This window comes from Apteryx mantelli, chromosome 17, assembly GCF_036417845.1.
Source record: "Apteryx mantelli isolate bAptMan1 chromosome 17, bAptMan1.hap1, whole genome shotgun sequence".
Lineage (NCBI taxonomy): Eukaryota > Metazoa > Chordata > Aves > Apterygiformes > Apterygidae > Apteryx > Apteryx mantelli.
The window spans coordinates 17,350,169-17,378,000 of NC_089994.1; the positions used below are offsets into that span (position 1 = coordinate 17,350,169).

The 27,832-nt window shown below is 66.3% G+C and overlaps 2 protein-coding genes across 2 annotated transcripts in view; one reads left to right on the forward strand and one right to left on the reverse strand.

Annotated features, from left to right (window-relative positions):
* Positions 1–2,984: 2,984 nt before the first annotated feature.
* PHETA1 (PH domain containing endocytic trafficking adaptor 1) lies at positions 2,985–4,720 on the reverse strand. The gene is made up of 2 exons (XM_067306999.1): positions 4,391–4,720; positions 2,985–3,961 (listed from the first exon to the last, which is right to left on the reverse strand). The coding sequence occupies exon 2, from the start codon at positions 3,948–3,950 to the stop codon at positions 3,195–3,197; it is 756 nt and encodes a 251-aa protein (XP_067163100.1). The 5' UTR covers positions 3,951–3,961; positions 4,391–4,720; the 3' UTR covers positions 2,985–3,194.
* Positions 4,721–11,538: 6,818 nt separating this feature from the next.
* SH2B3 (SH2B adaptor protein 3) overlaps positions 11,539–27,832 on the forward strand; it is a 29,427-nt gene continuing 13,133 nt past the window's right edge. The window contains exons 1-2 of the mRNA XM_067307035.1: positions 11,539–11,745; positions 19,803–20,531. Of these exons, the coding sequence (XP_067163136.1) occupies positions 19,830–20,531 (702 nt within the window). The 5' untranslated portion in view covers positions 11,539–11,745; positions 19,803–19,829. The remainder of the gene's footprint in view (positions 11,746–19,802; positions 20,532–27,832) is intronic.

The window sequence follows — 27,832 nt, forward strand, 5'->3', positions numbered from 1 at the left end:
TTTGCAAGCGCTGAAACGCAGTGCGCCCCGGCGGGCGCCCGCGCCGCGACCGCAAGCCACGCGAGGGGACAACGCGTCGGCCGGGCTCCCAGGCTATGCATTGAAGAGTTTTCCACTGTATACATTTTTATCAGAATAGAAGGTATTTTTATATTTTGGGGGTAGTTAACGACCGATTTTAAAAGCAAACCCGTTTGGCTCTGCAAAGGCGAGGATCTCCCCCGGCGCGCTGCGGAGCCCCAGCCCCGTCCGATCAAGCGCCAGCTTGTCCGAGGCGACTCTTTTCCCTGCTCCGACGCCACCGCGCTGCAGAAGGTCGAGGCACGACCAGCGACTGCTGTTCTCCTTAGTGTGCTAGTTTTAGCTTTAGTGGAACGGGATCCGACGAAGCACTTAGGCCAGTCTCGAGCACGGAAATCCTGTTGTACTGAAAGCTAGCGGGACATGGCGCTCCCGTTTCGTTAGGCTCACGCACTGTACTGCAAAAGTTTCTATGAGATCGATGAACTTTGTTAAAAAATTTTGGAAGGAACAAGTTCTGTAAAGAGCCACTAAATACAGACGTTGGATAACAGCGTGCTGTCGGGCTGTGTTTTGTTTGGCGGCGCTCGCCGGTCGCCGGACCTGCGTTCGCCCCCCCCCCCCCCCCCCCCAAACCGCGGTTCCCGGCCTGACGTCCCGGCCGCATCCCTGCCTTTCTGGCTGCCCTGGCATCCCCAGTGCCCTGGAGCGCTGCAGTGCCAGCCAGAAATCCCAGGGAAAACCACTTGGCGTCACGGTGCTGGGTTTCATCCCCTGCCCTGAGTGTGCCGGTCCCGGGGGGGGGCTCGGCTTTTCCTCGGCCCCGGAGCGCCGAGCGTCGGAGCGGGGCATTAGCCGGGCGGCTCCGTGGCGGTTCCTGGGGGCGTCCGCGTCTGGGGCATGAATAACCCCATCTGCTGCGTAGCTGTTTAGGCCTGTTTGTCAGCTAACGCGTTGGGAAGGATTTATTTTTCACCACTTTTTGGGAATGTCTGGAGCAGCGCGGCTGGCTGCTGTGGAAACCGCGACCCTGCTTTGCAGGCAGCCGTCTGCCCGCTGCGGGAGCACCGTCACCCCGCGCGGCACCGGGTCCCAGCTCCCTTTGTGCCTCAGTTTCCCCAGGAGGACTTCCACCCCCCCACCCCCCCCCGCCGCCATCCCGCTGCGAGGCCTCGCGTTAGCACGGAGCTGGAGCCGCGACGCGGTCGTGCGTCTTCTCCCACCGGCCACGGGCACAGCGACCTCCAAACCGGCGTCGGGGAGGGCTGTTCCTGCGCCCCGACAGCTCCGGAGCGGGATGGCAGCCCTCGCTCCGAGGCGGTTTGCACAGTGCTGAGTGAAGGCACGAGCTAACGACAACATTTGACTGCGAGGGCTGGGATTATTGCGGCAAAAAATAAAAATAAATAGAAAAACCCTGCGGCGTGTTTGCAGACAATCTGTCTCCCATCTGATGGCACTGGCGCCCAAGCTGGCAGGCGCCAGCGGGACGCGCGTGTGTGGGAACAGCGCGGGAACCGGCCCCCGCTCCCCTGCCTGCGCCGGCGGTGCCCCATTCCCGTGGTGGGAATCTGCACCCTGGAGCAGCCTCTCCCGGCTCTTCCTCCGGTCGGCTTTTTTCCCGGCCAGCTGCGAGCACCGAACAAGGTCCCTGCCCAGCCCTGCCGGCGCGGGAGAGGGAATTAAAACTAAAAAAAATAATAATAATTTACATCTGCGCTTCCCACCCCGGGGCTTAACGGCACAAAGGAGAAGCGGGGCCACGCGGGAATTTCTGAAACGACCTTTATTTCAGCCAGGGCTCGCGCCCGCTCCGAGAAGGCAACGCGCGCCCGAGCCGTTGGGCTGGGGACGGGGCCGCCCGCCAGGCGAGCGGTGACGCCGCTTCCCCCCGAAACCGGGCAGCGGGCCCGGCCCGGCCGGAATTAAGCGACTTCTTAGCAAAGCCTGGCCACATGCGAGCGGGGAGCGTGCAACGCCGGGCGGCGCCTGCCGGGGGAGGGAAACACGGCACGGACGAGCCGGCGCTCAAAGCGAAATGAAAGGTCGTGCCAATAAAATTATATATATATATATATATACAGATAACTTAAACGCCACAGTTGCCAGTTCGACCCCATGGACTAGAAGGGTGTTAACCCATATCTGTTCTTTTTATCGGCAGTTTTAACGCTGATAAAGACGGTTGGTGAAATAAAAGAGAAGCAGCTGCATTAGACCCCCCCCATGCAGCCAAACGTGACTCGAGCGACGCTTCGGTGCCGCGCGTGAATCATCCATCACCCCGGCGCTGACGCACAGGTTCCTCTTGGTGGCCGCGAGCGACACTTCCCCATATGGGAGACTCCGCCGGGAGCCGGCCCGCGGCTTTGCCAAGAGCCCACGGCCGCTCCCGCGCCTCCCCGGGCCGCCGCGCACTCGGGGCCGCTCCGTGCAGCCGTCGGCGGTGCCGGCGCCGGCCCCGGGGCGGCCGCAGCTCCCCGAGGGGCCGCCGCACGCCGGGGCCGCGCTGTCGCTGAGGAAGGGCTGCGCTCGCAGATATTTTCATTTTCAAACCACATCCGGCCGGAGCAGAGCGATCCCACCCGGAGCGGCACGCTCAGCCCTCGGCTCGGCTCCAAGCCCCGAGCGCGTCTCGCTGGCAGGGACGCGTCACCACCGGCCTCCCCGCCGCAAAACGCCCCCGGTCAACACCTGCCCCCCCCCCCCCAAATCATTGCATAATCCCCCTGCAAGAGCACCAAAACGCCCCCGGGGCCGGGGCGGGCGCGCTCGGCCTCGGAGCAAGGGGAAGAGCAACCGGCCATGCTGGGCTTAAGGACTTGCAGGTTTGGGTCAAGACGGATGCAAAACCTGCGCTTGCCGCTTCCTTGCCCGGCACGGAGGTGCGGGCCGAGCGCACCGCTCCCGAAGGATGCAGCTGCTGCGAGAGCTCCCAGGATCCGGCTGCTCTTCTGCTTGGCGGGGCCGGCCCCTGAACCGGGAACGGCGGGCACATCCGTGCATCCCTGCCCTCGGCGCTCCCGGCAGACGTCGGGGAGGCCAGGCTGCGGATCCAGGGTGAGGAAGAGGAGGAGGCTGAGGCAGCGCTGCGGACGATCCCCCTCCTTCCCCGCCACAGTCCATGGAGGGACGGGAAGGGGGGGACGCGGCTCCCAGGGCCCGGCCACCCCTCAGGGCTGCTGGCCCTGCCGCCTCTCCAGCCATTCCCGCCGCAGCCGGGCCACCTCCCTGCCGTAGCGCTCATGCAGCCGGGAGAAGGCGGACGTCCCCCCGGGGCTCTCCGCCACCACCGCTGGGTCGCCGCTGGACGCCCGCCGCCTCGGCGGCACCGGCGGCGGCCTGGGGCTGGCCTCGGCGTCGCAGCCGCTAGCCCGGCGCGGGGCGGCAGCGCGGGGCGGCGGGTCCGTGCCCTGCGCGTTGTTCCACACCGCGCAGCCGTTCTCCTTCGGCAGGGCGCCGGGCAGAGCCGGCCGCCGCTCCGGCGACCGCTCCGGCGCCGCCGGCTTGGCGCTCCGACCGCCGGCTGGGCCCCGCTGCATCTCCACCAGCTGCTTCTCCAGCTCGCGCACCACCAGGCGCATGTAGTCGAAGCTGGCCCGCGACAGCGACTTCACCCACGCCTCCATGGCCGCCTGGCTCTCGGCGGCCAGCACGTAGGTGCGGGACTTGGCGCCGCCGAAGCGGATGGCGAAGGCGAACTCCTCGCCCGAGTCGCAGAGCTCCACGGTGCAGCCCTCCAGCACGATGACGCCCACCGGCTCGCGGCTCTCCCGCTCCTCGAAGTAGAAGAGCATGTTGCCCTTCAGCACGAACCAGCGGCGGTGGTAGGCCGTGTGCCGCTCGCCCCGCTTGTAGAGGAAGCCGGCGTTGTCGGCGGGCGAGTCGCAGGTGGCGTAAAACGCCAGGCTCCGCTCGTTCAGCTTCATGGCTCCGCGCCCTGCGGGCAGAGGCGAGAGGTGCCAGGGAGCCTCCCGCTCCCTGCGACGGAGCCCCGGCGTGGGAAAAAGCAGCCCTTCGCTCGCTGCCCCGCCGGGGGGCTCCCCGGGGAGGGGGTTTCTCCGCTGCAGGGCGTTTTCCCGCGGGAGAGCCCCGGACACGGCTCGGCAGGCGCCGCACGTCACCGGCTCAACCCAGGTGACCTTTCCCGGCAGCGCCCTGTTTGCCCTGCGCCACGGGGAGGGTTTACGGCCCGCACCGCAGATCCGCCCGCTCTCTCCGGCAGCAACGCGGGAGAGCGGCCGCCGGTGCCACGGGTCCATGTCACCTGGGCAAGACCGCCTCCGTCCCCATCCCCGCGCAGCGGTGACGGATGAGCCCACCGCCACCTCCGCGTCCCCGGCCTCTCCGCACGGGGCTTTCCGCCTACCTGGGCGCAGCCTCCGGCTCTAGCTCCGGTCTCCAGTGGCGCAAGCATCAGCGGTGCCTTGTAGGTGCCGGTGCCGCTGGGGTGGTCACGCTGGCCATGGCAGCGGTGGGTCGCGCGTCCACTTGCCGGGCGTCTGCTTGGGAGCGGGGCCGGAGCGGGCCTGGTGCCCGGGTGTCCTGGCTGCAGCCACCCGCTCCGGCGCAGCTCCGTCCCGAAACGCCTGCAGCTTTAACGAGTCAGCCTCCTTCGGGGGGGACACGGGACAGACGGGCGAGGAGTATTATTTTCCTATTAAGCCACACCGCAGCATTAGAGGAGCTGACACACGGGGGGGGGGGGGGGGGGGGGGCTTTGGGGCTCCCAGCGCAGGGGGGCAGCGGGAGGCCGCTTGCTCCCCGGGGCGCGGCGTGGGGGTCCCCGATGTCCGCCCGGGAGCAACGCGGCGCCGCTGCTGCCCGCCCGGGATCGGGATCGGGATCGGCACCGGCAGCGGCACCGGGCAGCTCCCGCGGCCGCCGGCCGAGCCCCGCCGCGGCCTCACCTTGAGCCCCGGGCACCGGGCGGCCCCGCTCCGCTCCGGCCCCGATGCGGCTCCGACCCCGACCCCGACCCCGATCGGCCCCGGCCCCGGCCCCGCCGCTCCGGCCCCGCCACCTTTTGTCCCCGGCTCGGCTCGGCTCGGCCCGGCCCCGCGGGCGGGGCGCCGCTTCGCCCTGGCTCCTCCCGCACCGCCCCTCACCGCGGCCCGCGGCGGCGGCGGCTCCCCGCGCTCCCCCGCGCCGGGGGCTCCGCGGCGCCGGCAGCGGGCGAGGCCGAACCGCGGCGCCTTTCGCCCCGCATCCGGCCCTGCGACGTGCCCGGGAGCCGCTTCTTGCCCCGGCGGGGTAGAGCGGGGCTGGGGGGGGGGGGGGGCTCGGCCCCCTCCCGGGACCGTCCTGGCCCAACTGCTCCGCCGCGGCGTGACCCCGTCCCGCGCCGCACGCCGGGCCCCGGCGCTGGTCGCTCGTCTCGGGGCGGCTTCGCTCACCCGAGGAGCCGGCCCGTCGCAGCCTCCGGAGCTCTGCCCCGCGTGCGCGTCTGCTGCTGCTGCTGCTGCTGCTGCTGAGCCCGGCGCTTCTGCCGCTGCCCATGGCACGGAAAAAGGGTTGCGCACACCCAGCGTCCGCGGACAGACCGCCCAGTGCCTCCCACGGGGTGACGGGGAACAACAGTCCGCGGCGTGTTAGTCACCCCGGCAGGAATAGCGAGCTGCAAACAGCCCTGATGAAAGCACGGATGTGGGGGCTCTGCGAGCTCCGGAAAGCCTTGCTTCGTGCGGGTGGGAAACCCGGGAGCCTAGCGGGGAAACCGGCTCCCTAACGCTGAGCTTTTGCAGCGCGTTTTGGGGGCAAGGAGCGTGTGGACAGGAGCATCATCGGCTGGGGCACTGGGAGAGGCTGGGAAGGGGGCCAGCGGGGAGGCCGATGGACAGGACGGGCAGTAGAAGCCCAGTTTCCGCAGGTGAGGTCTGCATCACCTGGGGTCCAGGCTGCGCTGATGCAGGCGGCAGCGCGACGACGAGCAAGACCTCTCCACTCTTAACGTGTGCAAAGCCACGTCCTTGAGAGAGCCTGGGACAAGGCGGGTGGAGAGGGGGCGCTGCGTTAATGCAGAGGAAAAGGACGAGCCGAGGGCTTGCGGAGGCGCCCGCGCGGAGGCGATGACAACTCCGGTGCAAGAAGTCACTGCCTGAAAAGCGGTGGGTGACGATCTGTTAGGTGGCATGATGCAGGCTCCCCAGCTGCCAGGGCGTTGTGCAATCGCGCGGGCAGCGTGCGGTGACCTTCCTGACCACAGAAGCCCACGCGGCCCTCGAGCCGCTGATGTGCTCTCTGGCAGGCGTCCATCCGTCCAGCGCTTGCCCCATCCAGGCCAGGGGTGACTCTGCTGTGCCTGTGCCAGCGCCGGCTGCCCCGTGCTGTCCTCGCTATCTGTTGGCAGGACACATGTAATGGGGCACCCACGAAGGAGCCTGCTGGAGGAAACCTCGTGGTTGACTTCTGCTCCCTTCCAGAGTGAAAGCGTCTCCAGGCCGAGGACCATGTTCAGCAGCGCTGCCACCCTTCTCGTGGTGTCCCCATAACCACTAGGGTCTGCTTCAAGTACTGGCTGTCCTCATCGCTCCTCCCTTTCTTCGCTCCCCTGCTCATCCGCGTGGCAGTGCGTGTGTTTTGACAGCACAAAGTGTTTGCAATCATGTCGGAGGCCACCTGCGCCGTGGTCTGTGGGCCACCGATGGAGAAGCTCTGCTTTGGCCACCCCCTGCCCGAGGGCCGGCTCGGCCCCGCTGACGCGCTGCCGACAAACCCGCGTCTTCGCCCTCTCCCGGCAGTGGACACCCCGCCGCCTCCCTGCACGCTCTGCTCCGGGGCTTTGCAATCTCTGCTCGCGGCAGCGGTTTTCGGTGCACCGATGGGTTTCCTTATCACCTGCAGACTTTCTCTTTCGGACTATAAAAAGGGATTTAAAACAACACCAAAACCGTCTGTGCTTTATCTTCCCCCCTGAACAGAGCTGCTCTGTTCAAGGCTGTTGGTGTGAGGTCTCCAGGTTTCTCCGCGCGCTGCTTATCTTTCCAGCTTTGCTGAGAGGCGCCCTTTAGCCCGATTAGGTTAGGAGAAGCAAGGACTGGAGGGAGAAGCAATATCTTTTATTAGACCAGCTGTGATAACTGAAAAAAAAGTGGATGTGCTCCTGGGCTCAGAGTTTCTTGGACAGGACTCAAAGCCTGGCTGCTTTTTGCAGCCCAGTCAGCTGCTCGAGCAAAGGCCGTTCCTGCACCACTGCCGCAGCCTGATCGGCCACAGCGACCCCGCCACTTCCCTGCGAGCCATTTGGAGGCTGCTTCGGAAAATTGCTCCGATTCCGCAGAAACCTCTAACGAAATTCCCCGCACCTTTTGCTTCCCGTTGTCACTCCCTTGGGATAGTCGCGTGCTGTTGCACAGACTCCAAAACTTCCTCTTCTGAGCAGCCTGGGGTTGTTCTCCCTACCTGCTCCCATGGCGTCCTCCCACCGGAGAGGCCCGGATGCACCCATCCCCTCCGGCCCCCGCTGGGCTCTGCCCTCCGTGGGGGACTGACCGGCCCAGCAGAGCAGCCCACATTCCCGCGTGCCTCCATGCAGGGCTTTCTGTCCGGTCCGTGGACACAACGACAGCGTGGGCCAAATTTTGCTCTGCCAAGGCTCTCCTGCTGCGCCGGACTCGGACACGCTGCCCAAATGGTCCCTGAGGGGCTGGCGCACTTTGAGGTCAAGGTGAACTCAACCCACTGGTGGCAGGGGACCAGTTTTGGATCCTTGGCTGCGCTGGGAGGCTGGGCTGGGCTCGCCCCTGCTTTTTCCCACGGGTCCAAAGGGCCGGAGGTTGCCTGGGTGGCTGCTCGGAGGCCACGGGCAGCACCGGGACCAGGGTCCCAGCCCTGCTCGGGGCACGTCTGCAGCTCAGCCTGGCCCATCCTGCGGGGTTGCACTGCCCCCCCCCCCCCCGTGCCTCAGTTTCCCTAGGCAAGCACCGGCCTTGCGGGGGAGCTGGATAAACGACCACCTGGCAGGCAGGGAAACGGGAGAGGACAAGGGCCCAAGAGGAGGAGAGGGGCCGTCGGACGCCCTCTCGAACGCTCCTGGGCTGCCCTCGGCCTCCGCTTCCTGCTTTTCCCGGATGACGGGTGACTTAGTGGCGCGATTACACAGCGGCCGGCGCTCGACCACTCAGCGAGGTGAGCAAGGGGAGCTCTTAGTCATGGGAAGAGTTCGCTCAGCGGTGCCCGACCGGCACGCCGCCGGCCGAAAGCCGCCCGTTTTGGGGAGGTGTCGCCAGCCGAGAGGCCGCTGGCCGCCCCGCGCTGCGTTCGTCGCGAGCTGTCGGTGCAAAAGCCCGGTGGGCTGCCGGGGCCGAGCATCCACATCCCAGGACGTGGGGAAGAAGGGGTGCAGGAGGGCTGGCCGGGGCCGAGGCAGATCCCCGCCGTGCCGGCGGCTCACGCTGCCCGGGAGTCCGAAGGAGAGCCCAGAAGTCGTGCGCTGAGGTTGCCACCTTGCAAAGGAGTTTTTATGAAACCCCAGCATGGGGCTGGCACAGCGATCCCGGCACGGAGACCCTAGCGACGCGTTTTGGGGTGCTCCGGACCAAAGCGGGGCTGCCCCTGCTTGCCCCGCTTGTCTTGGCAGATGCGGGAGCGGGTGCGGATTTGTCACCCGGCCTGGGGGACCCCGGCAAAGCGGCGCTCGGAGACGTGCCCGGGCGGCGGGCAGGCCTCGCCGGGCCGTGCAGTGTTGCCGGTGCCCAGGAGATGGCAGCTGGAGCCCAGCGATGGTGCGGGCAGAGCCGGCTCCTGCCCCTGCAGCTCTTGGGGGGGCACCGTGCCCACGGCCCCCCGCCTGCCTCCCAGCCTGCCGGCCGAGGCCACGAGCGAAGCTGTGCCGAGGTTTGGGGGATCGCGTGCTCGGCACGGACCCTCGCAGCTGCCCGTTTCCAGCCCTCAGCCCCGGACCCCATCGGGAGACCGAGCTCAAGCCAGAGCGGCCGGAGTCACCGGGATGCCACCCCATCCCTCGCCGGCAAATGCACACGTGGCATTTCCGAGCCGTTTCCGGGCCAAAGCAAAGGAGTTTAACCAGGAAAGCGTGCAGGATGGTGAGAAGCGGCTGAAGACTGTTGGGCAGGATAAGCAAGCTGCAAAGGTTGGAAGCTCAGGCTGGACCGAGCGGGAGGGAGCAGCAGCCACCGCACGTGTGCCTGCCCGGCCGGCCGCGGCGCCCTGCCCAAACAGACGGGGAAAGCAGAAGTTGTTGGTGCTGAATTGGTAGCTAGGAACCGTAGAAAATCAATACAGGAAGCAAAGCGAAAGGGGAAATCTCAGGCCACGGTGGCTAAGGACACCAAGAGGGCGCTTCTGAAAAGTAGGAAGGACGTAAAGGAAACGGCGACAGCCCTGGCCTCGGGGCGGCCGTCGCTGGGAGAGGGGCAGGCACAAGGACGCCCCTTATTGCTGCTTTGTGTTCAGGAAAAAAGCCAGAAAGTCCAATTCCGTATGAAGAAACGAAAGGAGGAATTTTGAAAAGCAGCTTTTTAGGTAAAACTCCTTCAAAACAGCAGCTCCCAGTCACTTCTGTTGGGGGTTTTAGGAGGGCTGGTTGGCTGCAGGGTGTCCCGGGCTCCCCGGAGCAGGCAGAGCCCGGGGTTACAAGCCCTGCCGGGAAGTGTCTCCTCGGAGCGGCAGCTGGGCTGACCACGGACAGGGCTGTCAGGCTGCAGCCCGGGGACGAGCCGGAGGCCGAGGCAGGGGCAGAGCACGAGCAGCCTCGTGACCGATGCTGGCACGGCGCCGCGTTTCAGTTTCAGTCTTTTCCCTGTGAAAAGGAGATGGATCCGGCATGGACGACAAGAGGCACCGGCGGGGGGGGCGTTTCAAGGCACCGCGGAGGATGCGGAAAGCACACTGCTGTGGCCACGGGACCGTGCGGCGACAGACTTTCAGCACGCAGCTGCCCATCTATAAATGCCTCGACGTGCTTCAGCCCGCTTTCCAAAAGCGAAACCCCCGGTCTTTGCATTCCTGACGCCCACAGGTCAATCCATCGAACGATGCCCATAAAATCCCACCTGGCCAGGTCCATGGGTTTCCCCGGTTTGTCCTGCCAGCCCCCGGGGGCAGAGCTGCTCGGCGGAGGGCTCTCGCGCTCCCGGTGCTGAGCAGCACCTAGTTACCTGCCACCGCTCAAAGGTGAAACCCGGGTGCAGGAGCCCGCGAAAGCCCCATGGGCCGCTGAGGACACCCCCGGCACGAGGAGAGGCTGGTGGCGGCTGCGCCCGGGGCTGCAGCCTGCGGCTCGCAAGGGCCTGGGGGCTTCGAGGTGTTCAGCGGGGACCGCGTTTATGGGAGACAGGATGCTCTTGGTGCTGGGTGCCGGCTGGGCACCACAAGGAGGTCTCCAGGGAAAGGCGAGCCCCTCCGTCCCGGTGCTGCAGGTCCTTGGTCGTGTGAGGTGGCCCTGGAGGTGCTCTCGGGACACCTGGCGAAGCTGCGAGATTTCAATGGTCCGGACATGACGGTACAGACCGCAGACCATCCCTTTCCTGGAAAAAGGTGCAGTGAAAGTTTGTCGTCCTCGCATTTCCCATGGCTTGGTGGAGCAGGTGGCTGCGGTCCCGCCACACTGGCCCTGTTCCCAGGGCTGGCAGCAGTCCGGCCGAGCATGGCCCGCGGCACCTGCCCCGGCGTGGGGCCAGTCCTCAGAGCCGGGCTCCCTCCCTGGCGCGTGGGAGCCCAGAGGTCCATCGCCAGGGCCAGCAGGGCCGTGTCGGCATGAGCCGGCTCTGTATTTCGCGGTTGAAGCCCTAACCCGCGATGAGGAACAGCCACAGGCGCGGCGCTCCAGGAACGGGTCCCCTGGGGGTGCGGGCAATGCCGCTGCGGCTGCCTTTTGCAGTAAGATGATTTCCTTGACCTAAAGGTAGAGGCTACGGCGAGGACTCAGGCTGGCGACAGGTCACGAGCGGCTCCGCAGCCCTGCTGACGGCACCACAGAGGCTCCCTTGTGTCCCGGCCCGTGGAGCCGCAGGGGGGACACGGCCAGGAAGGAACAAAGCTCCCGTTTTCCTGCAAACTCCCCTCCTAAAAACAGCGCGGGGCTGCAGGAAACACCCCAAACAGCGCTGCCCCCCCCCCCCACATCAACGCTACCTCCCAACCCGCCCGGGGCAACTTCCGACGGGCAGAGCTGCCCCCTACCAAAACCCGACCTGGGGAGGGGTGTGGGGGGGGCTGCAGCTGGGCGCGCCCAGATGTGCCCGGCGCTGCCCGCGGCGCGGCAAGCGCAGCGCAAACACACGCAAGCAACGAGCGCTGCCGAACGCGCAGCCGGGGCGTGTTTATGCCGCTGCCTCCGCGGGCGATAAGATAAACGGCGCCGGCGGGGAGGGGCGGCCGCGGAGCGGAGCGGTGCGCGGCCGCGGAGCTGCCGACGGGGCGGCGCTGCTCTTCCCCCCCCCCCCCCCCCCCCGTCCGCCCCAAACCCGGCGCGGCCGCTCCGCCCCCGCGCAGCCTCCGCCCTCGCCCGCGCCGCTCCGCTTTACATAACCGCCCGGGGCCGGGGTCCGCGCCCCGCGCCGCCGCGGCTCCGCACGGCGGAAATGCGGAGCCGCCTGCGCCGGTTTCCTGCTTGAGTTGAGCCGAGCCGAGCCGAGCCGAGCCGTGCGCCCCGTCTGTGCCGTCCGTCCCGTCGCGTCGCGTCGCGTCGCTCGGCGCGCCCGGGCTCGGCGCTCCGCCGCGCACCACCATGGGCGAGCGGCGCACGGGCGCCTTCTCCTGCAGGTAACCGCGGGCGCGCAGCGGGGTCGGGTCGGGTCGGGTCCGGTGTCCCGGGCAGCGGCCCGGCTCCGCGGAGGCGGCGGCGCTGCAAAGCGAAAGCGGCGGCGGGTCCGGCCGGGGACGTCGGGCAGCGGCAGCCGCTTCTGCTCCCCGCCCGGAGCCGCCGCTCTGCGCCGCGCCGGCACCTCCTTCCCCGCCGGGGCTGCCGTGCGCCGCCGTCCCCTCTCCGGGACCCTGACCCCTCTCGCACCGCTCTCCCCTCTCTTGTCCCGGGGCCTCCTTCCTCCGGCACCCTCTGTCCTGGGGGTGCTGGTCACCCTCGGGGGCTCCCTATCGTGGGAACCCCCTTGCCCCCAGCACCCGCTGCCCTGGGGACCCTGTTTCCCCTTGGGGACCTGCCGTCCTGGGCACCCCCTTCCCCCGGCACCCCCTGTGCTGTGAGCCAGGTCACATCGGGGACCTCCTGTCCTGGGGGCCCCCTTCCTCCCAGCACCCCTCTTTCCCCTTGGGACAGGGACCCTATTGCCCCTGGGTACCCTCTTCCCCTGGTCCTGGGGAGCCTGTTCACCCCTGGCACCCCCTGTTCTGGAGACCCCCAATCCAGGGGTGCTGGATGCATGGAGCCAGCCCTGCACCCTTCCTCTGCTGGCCCCGGACCCCTGCAGCCCCTGGCATGGATTGGGCCCTCTTGGAGGGTGCAGTGGGGAGATGTTCACCTGCTTGGGCAGCCCCGTCGGGGGGTGTCACCCTGTCCATGGGGCTGTGCCCCACATGCTCGCCCCATCCCCCCTTCTCCTGCGCCCCCATGCCTGCTGCAAGCGCCAAGCGGAGGTGCCAGCTGCAGGCCGGTCGGAGCCTGCCAAGCGGCTTCTCTGGCTTTCTGCTCCCCGGGGACTTTGCTGGCTCAAAGGCGCTGCCCGTCTTGGCAGGCGGAGAGGCCCCAAGCACGAGGCCGGTGTGCCGGCGGTCAGCGTCCCGGCAGCCTCCTGGCCGGCGTGCCAAGCCCTTGGCACGGGCGGGAGCGCGGCCGGGTCACCCGCGAAGGGAGCCAGCCTGCTGGCTCTGACGGTGGGAGTAACGCGGTCATTGCTGCCCGGGCTGGGATTTACTGTCAAGGAAACGGGGGAGAGTTGTCGAGCTGCGATTTCGATATTGTAGTTGCAAATTGATTCAAGATGTGCCGGAGCTGTGGGCTGGTGTCCCAGGGACTTTTTGGCTTGTTGCACTAAGGTACTAAAAGCAGCTGGAGGAAGAGGTGGCCGGTGCTGGGATGGGCGCTGCTGGGATGCCTGTTCCCGTGTGTCCCTGTGTGCCGCTGGGCTGTCCTGGCAGGTTTTGGGATTGGAGTTTAAAGGCCCGTGAAATTGCTGGAAGGCTTTGCTCTGGCTTGTTTGGGAAGAGATTGGTGCCTCGGGTTTCTTTTTAACTTGCCCTCCTTTCAAGGAGGGCTTTGTCCTTGTGTATTCCCCCAAATACTTCCTTTTTCTGCTTTTGCCTTCATGTATTTACTGCCTCTGAAAAGACCCTTTTCGTTTCACTGGAGCCAGCGGAGCGGCTGTTCTGCCAGCGTCCTGCATTGCTCCGGAGAGATTTGTCTCCCAGTGCCGCGGCTTTCGAGGGGGCCTTGTGTCTTGTTTAACGAGAGCGAAACTCGCTGTTTCCTCCCCACCAGCTGCGCGTTTCGTGCAAGATCTGTGCTCTCCTGTGAAACAACCCTGATAGCGTGAAGACGTTTGGACAAATCCCAGCAACTGAGACAAAGTGAAAGTGCAGGACCTTTGCGCTGGGAGGGTTTTGCGGTACCGTCAGTGGCGCTGCCGCTGCTGCGGCTCGGCGAGGAGGAAGGGCTGCATCCAGCCGGGGGCCGGGGAGGCGGCAGAGCCGGCGGGTGCCACCCTGCGCCCTGCCACATGCCCCGTGCCTGGCTGCGCCCCGCCACGCGCGGAGTTACCCGCGGGGAAAGCCGAGGGCCCCCCTCTCGCCGCCTCGCTCCAGACCTTGTCTTCTCCCGCGCAGACACAGCAGGGATGGATTTAGTGCAACGCAACAGCCCCAGCCCGGAGAGCCCGTCACGAGGGGCTGCCCCGTGCTCGGGCGGCAGAGCGCCGTGTGGCGGGTGCGAGTCGTGCTGCCTTGCGCCAGACACCGCGGTGATGGGCGCTGCGGCGATCCGGGAGCAAGCAGAGCTGCCCGCGGCAGCCAGGCTCGCGCTGCAGGAATAGCATCTTCGGAGGAGCCGGGCTGGACGCAGTGGCTCATCCCAGTCGGCTCCTGCGGGATAAGCAAGCGCGGAGCTTGCGTCCGGCCTGGGATCCGTGCGGGACGGTCACCCCGGTATAGTCGGTACCCGTGAAGTGGCCGGGGAAGCCGAGCGGGCGGATTTCCCCAGCCGTAAAGGTGTAACGCTGGCTGCGTTTGCGCATGTCTGCAGGGCAGCTCGACGCGGGCAAAACCGCCGCCTAAGGGCAGCTCTGGCCTCTAATAGAGCAAGTTTTTGATGAGCCGTTTATAGGGCCAGGCAGCAAACGGGAGGTGTATATATATCCTGCTGGAAAGGAGGAATGGGAGAAAGAAACCAGCCCCCCCGAAGCCCTCTACTTTTAACCTGATTTCCTAAGAAAATAGAACTTATATGAGCACGTGGTGTGGGGTCTCTCTGACCTGCTCCACTGTCACTTTTGAATCTGCTGGTTCAATTCAAGCAGCTTTAGCAGAAGAAAAGGGAGGAAAACTCTCCAGACATGCTGGGTGCCTTCAGTTCACATGGAAAAAGCCGTCCGGGTTGCAGGGAGCGGTGCTGCAAGACCACCTTATACGAGCCGCTGGAGAATCCCCGCCGGGTGGGTGCTGCAGGAGCTGGTGGGGGGGCTGGCGCCTGGCCCAGGAGCTCATCCAGGGCCGAGGGGCTCCCGGCCCTGCTGCGTTTCCCAGCCCGGCGTGGGAATGCGCCCTTGGACCCTGCACCGGTTGCGTGCACAGTGCAGCCGGGGCATCGGCAATGCGGGGTGCGGGTCTGTGCCGGGCAGAGCTGGCGCGTGGAGGGGGCTGGGTGCCGGGCACCGCTGGGCTGGGTGCAGCCGGCTCTCCGGCCGGCTGCCCGCTGGCGCGGGGCCCGCGTGTGGAATAACGGCGGCTTGCAGCATAGTATGAGGGAGGTGTGCGCCGGAGCCGGCCCTGCGCCGGGGGGGGGGGGGAGCAGCTTCAGTTTGGAGAAGACAGATTTCGCTGTCGATAGCGCCGGGCAGTTTCGGCTGCGCTGCCGGGGTCGGGTCGGGCTGGCGCGCAACCCCAGCGTGCTCGGCCGGCTTACGGCGACTCTGCGAATAGCTGGGTGCTGCTTTCCGGGGGGTTATTAGAGGCCACATAAACCCTCATTTCCTCTCATTAAGTCATTAGCGCCGTGCAGCGCAGCGTGCCTGCGCCGCTCCGTGGCTCCGGTAATGCTGCGCTGTGCCAGGCGCCGGATCGCGGCCGCTCCGAGATAGGAAAAGCCCTGGCCAGCATCCACAGGCTTTTTTTTTTTTTTTTTTTTCCTTTCTTTCTTTTTTTCCTCTTCTTTTTTTTTATTCTGCTGCACCAGTGTAAATCAGCAGCAATTTCACTGCTGGCGAAGCCGGGCTGCAGGAATGGAGAATAATGCGCTGGACGCGTGTTGAAAGGCAGCAATAAAACTTCGCGGGGCTTTTTAAGGGCGCGGAGCTGGAACCGCTTTAAATGGGCCGCGCTGCCCTGCGGCGCCGGTGCCGGGGGCCGCGCTGTAAACGTGTCGGGTAATAACCCTGCGCGAGGCGAGCGCAGCTCCCGGGCGCGCTCCTTCGTTATGTTTTTCCCCCCTTTCCTGCACATCGGGGTGTTTTGCCCGCGGCGATTTCCCACTTCTCCTGGGCTAGAGCCTGCTGCCCTGCTCCGGGCTGCAAAGCGGCTGCGTTTTACACGCTCAGCCCAAAACGGCCCCACGGTTGCCATCGTACCCGTCCGTCTGGGCCACCTCCAGCCGGTCGCTCCGGGCCGTCACGGCTGGCAGGATCGGCACAGCGGGATGCGGGCGGATGCTCAGGGCAGGGCCGTGCCAGTGTCACCCCTGTCCCCGCTGCGGGGTCCTTCCCGGGAGCCGGCCCGCGCCGCCCACCCTGCGGGCTGGCCCCTAAAACCTGCCCTTCCCGAGCGCCCCGACCCCGGATACTCGGGCGCTGAAAAGCGCCGTTCATTGTAACGCGGCCTTTTGGAGCGGCGTCGCGCGCGGGCTGCGGGGCCGTGCCAAGAAAGGCTGCTGCCGCGCTCAGAATAGCTCTTTTCATGGAGGACATCCTGGGAAGGAACAATGTTCCCGCTCGGGGGATTGTGGGAACTTTGTATTTCTGGGACTCGGGAAGCCGGGAGCTGCGGGGCAGGCGAGGGTGTCACCAGCCGCTCGCTTTGCTCCCTCCTGAAAATAGTTCACAGGGCGACTTTTTAATAGCTTCGCACTTATTAAAGGGTCCCTTATTTAGCTGTCGGGCTAAAAATGCCACGGGCCGCACAGCTTTCTATCCGGTTTGCGAAGTCGTTCCCGGGAGAGCCGAGGGGGCTGCGCGCAAATCGGATTTCCTACGTGTGCTGCTGGCTCGCGCTTTCCTGGCGTGAGCAGCAGCGGCGCGGGGCCGGGGCCGGTTTCGTTTTCGGATCGCTGTGCGCTGGCCCCGCTGCGCGCTGCCGGGCTCGGCTCGCACATGCTCCGTGGCCCGCGGGACCGGGGCTCGCGTGTGCCTGCGCGCGGCTGGGTTTGCGCAGATAAAACGTGCGCAGGAAGCGCGGCCTTTGCGCCGTAAAGCAGCTTTCCCCGCAGTCTGCAGCGGGAGTTGCCGGCGGGCGGCCTTTTCCCGCAGCCCGGCACGAGGCCCCGTGTCCCACACAGCCCTGTGCGGGGCGCAGGTGCTGCTCCGTGCTGCCAGCGCATCTGGGTGCAATTCAAATAATTCAAATAACATATGCATTTACCGATTTTTATTTTTTTTTAATTTTTCTATTTTTATTTTTGTTTTGCTTTTCAGTGTTTTTTGTTGTTTGCTTGTATCCTGTTTCGCAGCCAGGAAGGAGCACACAGCCCTCATGCCCAGTCCGTCTCTCCCGCTGCCTCGGGTTCCCCTCGCCGCCGCTTGCCGGCTTGGGCAATGCCGCTGGTGGAAGTGTTTAATTAAATCTCCCAGGAGGCCTGGAAGCAGCTGGGCTGCAGGGATTAATCCTTGCGCAAGTCCAGGCCCGTTGCCACCGCCCGGATCAAAGCGTGCCGGCGGCCAGCCCTTCCCTGGGAAAGCGGCGCGGGGGGGCGGGAAGCGCTGCTCCAGGCCCGCCGTGGGAGGAAGGAACAGCGCCGGACCTCGGCAAGCCCCGGCTGTGCCGGCGGGAAGCCGGGGCTCTCCGTCTGGTGCGGATGGAGTCGATTAGCTGCTGCAAGGATCGCTCGGGCGTCGCACGGAGCTGCAGGACAGCCCGGAGGAGCGCCTCGGAGGAGCGCGTGGAGCGCAAGGGCTTTGGGAAGGAATTCTGGCCCCAAGCGCGGCCGCCTGCTGCGTCTGGGCATCGCGGAGGGGGATGATGCGCCCAGGGACCAGCGCGGGGCCGGGGCTCTTCCCGTCGCAGTAGCGCCAGCGGGCGGGTTTGGAAGGGATGTCCGTGTCCTGCTCCAGGGATTAAGCCTGGCTGGAGCTGCTAGTGATTAGGACAAGATCTTCGTGGGAGACGGCAGCTTGCTGAGACGAAATACTGGGCTGGAGCAATTGCGGGTCGAATTCCGGCCCTTCCTGCATTACTCTCATTTCCGAGATCAAAAAAACACGAGCGTAAAAATACCGCGGTGCCAAAATCTTCCTGGCTGGGCCGAATGGGAGCCGCTCGGGCTGGTCGGAGGGGGACAGGAGACTCCTTCCGCTCCCTGCTGCTCCAGGCAGCCCGTGCCTCCGAGCCCTCGCGTGGAGCGACATCCCGGCGGTGGGCGCCCGGGCGGCGTTAAAGCAGGAGGAAGCGGAGGGAGTGTGTTTCCCATCAGGACGCTGGCTGGAAAAAGCACGAGCCGACCCGCTCGCGGCCTCTCCCGACGCCGGCATCGCGCCGCTTGCACCTGCGGCTCCGCGGGAGCCAGCGTTTCCCGCGGGCGACGGCGCGGGAACCTGGCAGCGGGAACTGGGAAGGGGCGGGGGGAGAGGGTGCCGCCTGCTGCCCCCCCGGGTCGGATGCGCCTCTGGGGCCGGGTGTCCGGCGGCGGAGCCGGCGGCGGAGCCGGGAGGAAGCGGGAGCGCGGCAGAGGGTGCTGAGTCATCCGCGGGCTGGCGGCGCTGATAGACGGCGGCGCCCGGGGGCCCCCGCGGGGGGTTGCGCTGGGGCGCTCGCGCTCGCCCCCGCGGCACGGCGCCTCCGGCCGGGCCCCAGCCCCAGCCCCAGCCCCAGCCCCAGCCCTGCGCAGCTCCACCGGGAAGCCGGGCCCCGGCGAGGCTGTCCGGGGGCAGATAAAATCTCCCCTCGTCTAGAAACTTCTGCGGACGTAATAGGAAGCCCGGCGGCTCTGCGGAGATAGAGGTCCGGCTTCCCGGCGGGGCGAACTTTTATCATCCTCGCTGTCTGCAAACAAGCTCCGCCGCGCTGGCGCTGCCCAAATCTCCCCGCTCGCTTCCTCCCGGCCCCTGCGATTTCTTTTTTTTTTTGGGTTATTATTATTTTTCTTATTTTCCCTCCCCACCCCCAGAAAAGCATGCAGTCACTTTTGCTCCCCTTCTAGCACCCGCGCGGCGCTGCTGCGGCCGGGCCGTGCTTTCGGGAGGCCGCCGCGGTGGAGGAGCGCCGAGGGCGTCCCGGGAGCGGCAGGATACGGGCAGGGGAAGGATGTTTCCTGCCCGCGTGGCGTGCGCGCCTCCGATAAATGCCGCGCGCGAGCACGAGGTACGGTAGTAAACAGGTGCCGGAGCCCGGCCGTGGGGCGAGCCGGGAGCCGACCCCGGCTTTTTCCCATGTCTCCGGTGGCGGCCAGGCTGGCGGCGCGCCCGCGGTTTCAAGGTCTCCTGGTGCCTGCAAAACGGAGCGGGGCGACCCCGGCTCCAATCTGCCGCGGTTCAAGTCTTTCCAACCCGAATGGTGCTCCGGCTTTAGGAGCCGGTTTCCTCTCCCTGAGCCGCCGGCTCGGACGCGAGGACGCGGGCTGGGAGCGGCCGGTGCGGGGCTCCGCGGGTGCCGTTCGCCCAGGGTCCCGCAGCGGCGGCAGCTCCCTCGCGGGTGAAACGTTCCCGTCGCCTCGTGCCTCTGGAGGGTCAGAGGCATGCGGGCCGGCGCTCCCGGGATGCCTTTCCCCATTCCTGGTTGTGTAGCTGCTTCTTCCCGTGCCCCTGGGGATGGGTCAATCTGCCAGTGGAGTCCCTGGATTTTGCAGATATTTACTGCGTACGGCCCATCCCGTCCCCCGTCCCCCCCCCCCAAGCTTTATCAGCTCGACTTAACGAGGTCCTTGGAGGAAACCCCCGAGGGCTGTTAAGCCTTGGCAAAATGAAACCGGATGCAGCCGGCCGCGCGTTCCCGTGGGGAGATGCAGGCAGCTGTGCGAGCAGGAAGCCCGGCAGACGCCGGGAGCCGCCGCGGCACCCCGGCCGGCCGGCCACCCCGCGCGCCCTCGCCCGGCCGCGGGGAAACCAAGGCACGGCCCCGCTCCGCCGGCTCGGCGCGGCGGCGAGGATGCTCGGAGCAGTCTCGGCCTCTCCCGGCCGTGTGGATCACTCTCCTTTCGCGGGGAGCCGTGCTGGCATCCCGCAGTTTTCCATGGCGGTGCAGCTCACTGCCGTGCTGCTTGCCGGGGGGATGCATCCGGCCGGGCGCCCAACGGGTGCAAGGACGGAGCTTGGAGCAGGGGATGAACAAAATGCCGCAAGATCTTTCGCTGTGGGTATGAATCAGCGGAAGGACGGCGCTCGGGCCGCTCTGCGGTGCCCGCGGGATTCGTGCTTGTGCCGGGGGGAGGGCGTCGGGGCGGGGGGGCGAGGCGGGCGGCCGGCGAGGCGAGGCGAGGCGCTGCCGCCGCTCACGCGCTCTGTGTCTTGCAGCAGCCGCGCGGCGCCGGAGCCTCCGCGATGAACGGGCACGCCGTGCCGGCAGGCACGCCAGCGCGGCCCCGGGGCTGGAGCGAGTTCTGCGAGCTGCACGCCATCAGCACCGCCAAGGAGCTGGCCCGCCACTACCTGCGCTTCGCCACCGAGCACCCGCACCACGACCCGCTGGCCGCCGAGAACTTCTCGGTGCACTTCACCGACCTCTTCCAGCAGTACTTCTGCCACGAGGTGAAGGAGGGCTTCGCCAGCAGCCAGCTCCGCATCCTGCCCGCCGGCCCCGCGCGCGACTACCGGGAGGCGCCGCGCCGGCACCCGGACGCCCGTCCCGGCGCCGCGGCGGCCAAGGGCGAGCCGGAGCGGAGCGGCCGCTCGGAGCAGCGCGGCGCCTTGCGCAAGTCGTGGAGCTCGGAGGAGCTGGCCGCCTCCGCCCGGCGGCCCTTCTCCCTGAGCCAGCTGCGGCGCAGCTGGCGCAGCCTCTTCCGCCGGCGCTCCTCGGAGGCGCTCGCCGGCGAGGCCGAGGGGCCGGAGGCAGCGCTCAAGCCGGGCCCCGGCAAGCGGGCGCCGCCGGCCGCCGTGCGCAAGGAGGGGCTGCTCAAGTACGTGCTGCTGGACGAGAGCTGCCTGGACAGCGGGACGCGCTGGCAGCGCTGCCGGCTGCTGCTGCGCCGCGCGGGGCCGCCCCACGCCGCCGACTACGTCCTGGAGCTCTTCGACCCGCCCAAGGTAAGCGCCGGCCGGCCACCCGCGGCCCCTTTCGGAGACCCCGCAGCGGTCCGGACCCCCCCCTGTCCCACGCGGTCTTCCCGCGGTGCGCCCCGTCGCGTCGCTCGCCCGCGCGCCCGGCCCCGGCGTTGCGCCGCCGCGGGCTCGTCCGCGGACCGTCTCCCCCGGCGGGCGAAGCTCGCTCCCGCCGTGGGAGGCAACTTTGGCCCCGGCGTTTCGGCCTCACCCCTCCTCCCCCGGCCTTGCTGATGAGGCGAGAGGCAGCTCGGTTCCGGTAACGCGAATTTCCATTTCGCTTCTCGCCGCCGCCGCGGCCGGTTGCGCAACCCGCCTGCGCGCGGAGCCCGGTGCCGCTCGGCGCACGAGCCGTCCGCAGGGTCGGTGCTCGCTTTCGGGGCCGCGTCCGGAGGGCGGCACGGGAGACGGTGTCTGCGCTCGCTCCAGGCACCTTCTGCATTTCGGTCGGAGCCGGGCCGGGTCCCCGACCCTGCTTTCCGGCGAGCCCCGGCTGACACCTCGTGTCCCGCAGGCTCCCGGCAGCGCCTGGCCCCGCGGGAAACAGGGAAAGCAAAGGGAAAAGAAAACCGGGCTCTGTGCCTTCCTCGGCTCCCTGCAGGGGCTGAAAAGGAGTTTTTTTTAAAAAAGAAAAACACCTTAAAGTGCTTTCGTGGATAGAAATTCGGGCGTCGTCTACCCCGGGGCGCTGCCGTGGCGGTTAGAGAAGCGCTGAGACAACGATGTGGCAGGATCCGAGCGAGACCCGAGCGATCGCAAGGGGCAGGAGCTTCGTCACGGCGCTTCACGCCCGCGCGGGCGGTTCCTCCGCGCGGCAGCTTTCGTGCCCGTGCAGCGGGCTGGGTTTCTTTCTCTTTAGTCATTTAGCTTTGATAACTATCTCGTGTTTCGGAGCAAGGAAGTCTCGGTTAGGGGATGCGGCGCCCGGTCCCTGCCGCGAGGACGCGTCTGTGATTCGCCGCGGGAGCCGCCGGCGAGCGGCTTGCCTGAGCTCCGGGCAAAACCCCCCCAAAACACCTGCCGGCTTCGAACCCCAAAGCCGCCGTGCCAGCGCCCGGGTGCTCGCAGAGGGGGCCGGGGGAAGGCCGGGCTGCTCGCTGCTCCGCGGCCCCGGCGCTTTGCACGGGTCGGCAGCGAAGGCGCAGCGAGCGGGTGGCCGCCCCGGCGCAGGGCCGGTTTGGGCGACGCGCCCCGGGGCCGAGCTCGCCCGAGGATGTGGTCACGCGCTTGGAAATCACATCTTGCAGCAAGCGAATCGAGGCTCGCTGCCCCCCCCCCTTTTTTTTTTTTCTTTTTTTGGCCTCCCCACCCTGCCAGGAGCTCCGCAAACAAGCCCCGGGCTGAGCGCGTCCTTCCTGCCGACCCACTTTAATCTTTAAATGCCGCTTCTGGTCCCGTTCTCGACGTCTTGCTGTCGAAAGAGGAGGGCGCCAAGAGAAACTGGAAGCGGCCGCGGCGGGCGATAACAGGACGGCTCAGCCCGGAGGTGCTGCGAGAGGCGCCGTGCCCCGGCACGGGCACCCCCGGCCCCGGCGCCTCCGGGGCTCTTCCGGCTCGGCTGCGCGCTGGGAGCTGCTCGCTGCCCCTGTGTGCGCTAGGAAGCCGGGAGGATCGCCGAATATTTTGCAAGTCTCTTTGCATTTTTTTTTTTTCTCCCCGCTTTGCTTTGTGGTCCTCGTCGCCGCTGAGGGATGCGCCGACATGAGGAACGTTGCTCCCAGGATTTTGGAAGTCTCTTGGGGAAGTGGGTTCCTGCGGAAACCCTCTCCAGAGAGGCCCATCCCTGCTGGCTAACTGCGGCACAGCCGCGTCCCCCTCCTGGTTGCAGCCCGTTTCCCACTAACCTCAGCTGAAGGCTTCTGGAAGCTGGAAGTCGGCCAGATCTGGAGTAAATCAGGCTTCAGAAGGAGCTTTCCGTATAAAACCTTAAAAGGTGGTGCTTGGGAGCCTAATGCGGAGAGGCGCGGTGAGCAGGTGTTTAAACCAGCTGCAAAGCCGCCGCTGGTGCCACCGGTGCCGCAAAGGCGGCCCGGGGACGGCGGCTCGCCCCAAGCGCGGGAGGCGAAGCCAGGCCGGAGGAAAGGCAGCAGCTGGGCGGTGGTTTTCCCTTTAAATTAAGGCGAATCCTCCCTGGGGAAGGCTGGGGGAGCCCCTTCCCTTCCCTTCCCTTCCCTTCCCTTCCCTTCCCTTCCCTTCCCTTCCCTTCCCTTCCCTTCCCTTCCCTTCCCTTCCCTTCCCTTCCCTTCCCTTCCCTTCCCTTCCCGCCAGCTTCCCAGGCGCTGCCTTTCCCGGGGTCCCACGCTCAGGTGCTTTGAAACAAGCAGCTACAAAAGCAGTTGCGGGTATTTTCTTTGCCTGTTGGTTTCCGGCCATTCCGGCTGCGCTCGGGTCACCCCCGAGGTTTCCCCTGGGAGCGTGAGAGCTGCCCTCCCCTCTTTGCCCTCCCCAAATTTCCAAGGGCTTGCAACAAACTCAGGAGCCCCAAGTCCCCGTATTGGGGAGCAACCCCATAACGGGGCGAGGGGAGGTGAGAAAGGGAGCGTCGCCCCGGGGGTGCGCAGGTGGTGCACGGGCGCAGGGACGGGATGGAGCGTGCAGCAGGAATGCGGCGCGCAGCGGGATGCAGCGTGCGTGGGCGCAGGGATGCAGCGCGCAGCGGGATGCAGCGTGCGTGGGCGCAGGGATGTGGCACACGGCGGGATGCCGCGAGCCCTCGTGGTGCAGAGCGGCCTGACCGCAATGTCGGCTTCTCTTAGATCTTGCTGCTGTTGGAAACTTTTTTCCGCCCGGACTTTCTCCCTCGGTGCGCTCCAAAGAGGCCCCTGAGCCTAATCCCGTAATGTGGCCGGCATCAAACGGCGCGGGGCTCCCTGAAGAGCCCAATCCCATCTCCCGCTCGGGCGGGCGTGCGGGTGCCAAGCCGTGCTGAGCCTCCCGCCACGACCGGGGCTTTGGGACGGAGCAAGCCGCTTCCCTGCTGCTGTTGCATTGGGTTTGGCTCCTCTCCTTCCTCCCTCGAGCGCTGGAACACGCTGTTGCAAACGAGGGATTTGGAGGTGATTTAATCGGGAGCCCTCTACCAAGGCAGGTCGTGTCGCTAGAGCCCGCGGGAGGCCGCGGCGGCGCGGGGCGCTCGGGGTTGCACCAGCAGCCGTGTCCTGCGCGGCGCCTTGCGCTCGCCTGCTTTTAATTAGCGACGGAGCAACGAAAGTGGGGGGGGGGGAAAACCCGGGCGGCACCGGCCCGCTGCCCTCCTCGCCCGGGAGGGCTCGGAGGGGTTAAGAGCAACGAGCTGCAGCCCTGCCGGGGCGGCGCACGCGATGCTCTGCGGCTCCCGCCCTGCTCCCCTGGCTCTGGCTCCGGGCTTTTGCTCTTGTACGGGCACGCGTGCGGATGTGCGCAGGCACCGGTGCCTATGGATAGCTATGGCATGTATTTAGGTATGTATACGTATATACGTTTTATGCGTGTATATATATTATTTACTTCTTTTTCCCCTCTGCTCACCTTCTGAACTTGGCCTGCAGGTTTTTCTTTTCTAATTTTCAGTTTTATGCAAATAAAGGGTTTTTTGGTTTTTTTTTCAGTTTGGGCTCCTTCAGCTAAGTGCATTTATGTAAACGAGTTATTCGCCGCGCAGCAGCCCCGGGGAGACCCTGGCCGCGTCCCCGGGAGCGCGCGCCCGGGCGGATTCGCCGGTGTCCGCTACGAGGGCAGCGCTCGCACCTCCTGCCGCCCTTCAGCGGCGGCGCCGAGCCGGCTCTGTCTCCTCTACCAAGCCACAGACCGTCACGTCGCTCGTAGGAATTTAATAGCTCTGAGGCCTCTGCGCTTCTGTGGGTTTGAATCAAAGCTGGCCAAAGAGGCTCACGTGTTTTTGGGCAGGCGAGTGCGCAGGCGTACGCGCTCCTCGCGCCCGGGTCCCCTGCGGGAGCCGCGGCAGGCGTCCCCGGCGTCCCTCTCGCCTTCGCCGTGCCCCGCGTCGCCCGTCGCCGCGAGCAGGGCGCTCGGCAGCGGCTTTCGGGCTCTCCGGCTCGTCGGCCCGGCCCCGGCCCCAAGCACCGTTTATTTTTTATGGCCCGGTCCTAAACCCCGTGCAAACTGGGATTTGCAGCGGAAATGTCCACAGCCGTTTATGTTGACCAGATGTTTTTGCAGGAAGGGGAAGGGAAATGGGATTTTCATTTGTGCTGGTTTCTTTATAGCGTTTTAATGAAACCCATCGCATCCCGTAAACGACTGCACTCCGCGCTGAATCCAGAAGGATCCTTCCGGTGAAAAAAACAAACGCGGTGCCGGTGCCGTGGATTTTACAGCCTCGTCCTCGAGACGAGCAGTATTTTTATCTCTGTGTGCTCGGTGCGAGACTGCTTCGACTTCCTTTTTTTTTTTCTTCTTCTTCTTTTTTCTTTTTTTTCCCCTTTCCTTTCACCTGAAGCTCATTTCTGAGAACTGCAGGCTCCTGAGCGAGCAGCTCCGCTTGCCGGGGGGAGGATGGGGCCGTGGCGCCGGCGGCTCGTTCCCCGCTCCCAGCGAGTCCATCCCGGCTGCCGGCGCAGCCACGTGCCCACCCCATCCCGGGACACCGGGTCGGACCGGGGCCACTGGAGCGCGGCATTAAGGGACTCGCCCAAGGGCACTGGGGGAGGCAGTGGCGGAGCCGGAGCTCCCTGCGGCTCCCGCTCCGGGCCGGGCAGGCAGAACCGGGATGTGTTTTAGGAAGACCTGGCCCCGGCTGTACTGTTTGCTCTTAAGGAGAGACCTCTAATTATGCAATTATGCAAACGTCCTTGTCACCTCCGCACCCGTGCGGCAGGGCACTGCCACCCCCCCTGGTTTTGGTGCTCCCCGAGCTCCTCCATCCGTTTATTCCTGGAAGAATGATGGAAAATCAACTTTTCCTCCCCGGTGTCCATGCAGGTGGGCAGGGGGTGCTGGTGCCCGCAGGCTCCGGCCAAGCCGGCACGGCCAGGAAGGGGGTGGCTGCAGCGGGGACATGTCCCCGTGTCCCGCTCTTGTCAGTCTGGATGCCATCCGGTGTCCTCCGTCCCGCTGGCCTCCGCCGGGCTGAATCCCTGCAGGCGCCGTCGTTGCTCCCAGCTCGGCCGCGCGCGGGCTGCCACCGCCGAGCGGGACGGCTGGCGCCTGCCCTCACCGCCGCGCCGCGCCGCGCCTCGCGCGAGCGCTGTTCTTCGAAGGCGAGCGGCGCCGGCTCTCCGCTGGGCTTCTCGAGGTTGCAGCGGTGGCTTTCTAATTTTTTTTTTTTCCTCTTCTTTTTTTTTTTTCTCTTTTTTTTGGCGTTTCGGGGTGAGGGAGCGCAGGGGGGGTGGGGGGGGAGGGCGACGAGACAAAAGGTTATTTGTCATTTATTAACCACAACTTTTTCCATCCTTGGTCATGCACGGAAAAAACACTTTTAGCAGCGTAACCGCAGCCCCGGCGCTAATTGCTGAAGAACAGAGTTTCTTATTTTGGAAACTGTTGCTGGGATGGAGCGTGCCGGTGCGCGACCGGCCTGCGGCGGGAAGGGCGCAGGAGAAGCGCCCCCCGGCCGGGTCGGCCCCGTCCCCGGAGCCGGCCGCCACCACCGCCGGAGCGCTCCCGGCTGGCCCCGCGGCAGCCAGCGTTTCCCTTTCTCCTTCCGCGCCCGGAATAACTCCTCGCGGTGCCTTGCTCGGCGATGCTTTTCCGGATTTCCCCCGGCCCCTCTCGCTGCCGTGGCCCTGGGTTCGCAGCCCAGGCGGAGCAGGCGGGAGCCTTCCCTTTCATTTATTTAATTATTGATTTTTTTAACCCATCCTTTAAAATCCGCTCCCGGGAAGCATCACCATCCGTGCGAGGAGGCAGCGCGTGCCGTCCCCATGCCGTCCCCATCCCCTCCCCGTCCTGTCCCCGATGCCGGCATCCTCGCGGGGCCGGCAGCTCCCGCCAGCCGGGCGCGGGAACTGCGCCCCGGGAGCGGCTGCGAGAGAGAAGCCCGGCCGTGTAGGTTGTTGCCTTTTCTTTTTTTGCCTTTTTTTTTTCAATCTTTTTTTTTTTCTTTTTTTTTCTCCTGTTTTGGTCCAGGATGTGGTTGTTTCAAGGCTGAGTGCCTCTCGCAAAGGTAAATATTTGTGAGAGCGCGCGCAGAGGGCGCGGGGTCTGGACGGAGCCCCGGGGCCGGGGTGGCCGCCGCCGCGCCTCGGCACCGTGCCGAAAGCGGAGCCCTTCGGAGCCGCCTCCGCTCGCCCCGAGCAGCTCTGCTCCGGGACCCGAATCCCCCCCCCACCCGGAGGGGGGGACACGGGCTGCGTTTTGCAGGGACCTTTCCCCTGGCTGGACGCGGAGGGGCCGATCCGGCGGGACCCCGCGCTACGGACGAGCCCCCGCAGCCCCTTCCATGGGCCATCGAGGCAGGAGCAGCCGGCGCCCGGGATTTCTCCCGCGGCCAACGCGCCCCGGCTCAGCGGATTAGGGATGCTACGGGAAGCCGGGAGCATTGCTGTTCCGAGCCAAGCCGCCCCCTCCGCGCCAGGGATTTCGGGTGACTCAGGCCCCGGCTGCATCCGGGCTCCCGCTCGCATGCCGAAATCTTGTTTACTTTCCGTGCTCTTTATTTATTCCAGGAAATTATTAAAGCAGCCCACACTCGAAGGGAGTTTGGCTTAAAATAAAACCAAAGAAGCGGCTGGCAAACGGCGTCTGTTTAAAGAGCCTGTTTACAGCCGCGGCCTTCCAAAAGGCTCTTTTGGCCGCGGAACGCTGTCGCTGCGGCCGTGCCCTGCCCCGCGGCCGCCTGCGCCGCGGAGGGGCTGCGGGGGCCCAGGGCGACGCGCCCGCCTTTGCCCAGCCCTTCCCAACCCTGGCCACCGGGGGGAAAAAAAAAAACCCGGGGCGCTTGCCGCTTTTTTCCCCCCGTCCCGGGGGCGCCGGAGGGGCTGGGGCCGCTCGGCAGCGGCGGCGGCGGCGCCCCGTGTTTTGGTGAACGAGGAATCCGCGCTCCGTGGGCTGCTGCGGTTTGGGGCTGTGTTTTCTTTTTTTTTTTCTTTTTTTTTTTTAGTGCATTTATTTAGCGTTCAGCAGCCGTTTGTGATCCCAACAGAGGGGGCTTTGTGCCCGACCGGCGCACAATCCCGCGGTTCAGAGCCGGACAAGGGCGCCTGTTGTGGCCGCCGAGCCCCTTCCCGTCGGGGACGGCTGTCGGCCGCGCCGGGCTCCCGGCACCCGCCGAGCCGGATTCTCTGGGCTGGGGACGTTTTCCCCTCCGGTATTACCATTGCTGCGGCCGGGCTCCGAGGGAGCGGTGG

Excerpts from the sequence above, each read along its gene's own strand:
- PHETA1 (XM_067306999.1), bottom strand. The coding sequence starts at position 3,950 with ATGAAGCTGAACGAGCGGAGCCTGGCGTTTTACGCCACCTGCGACTCG.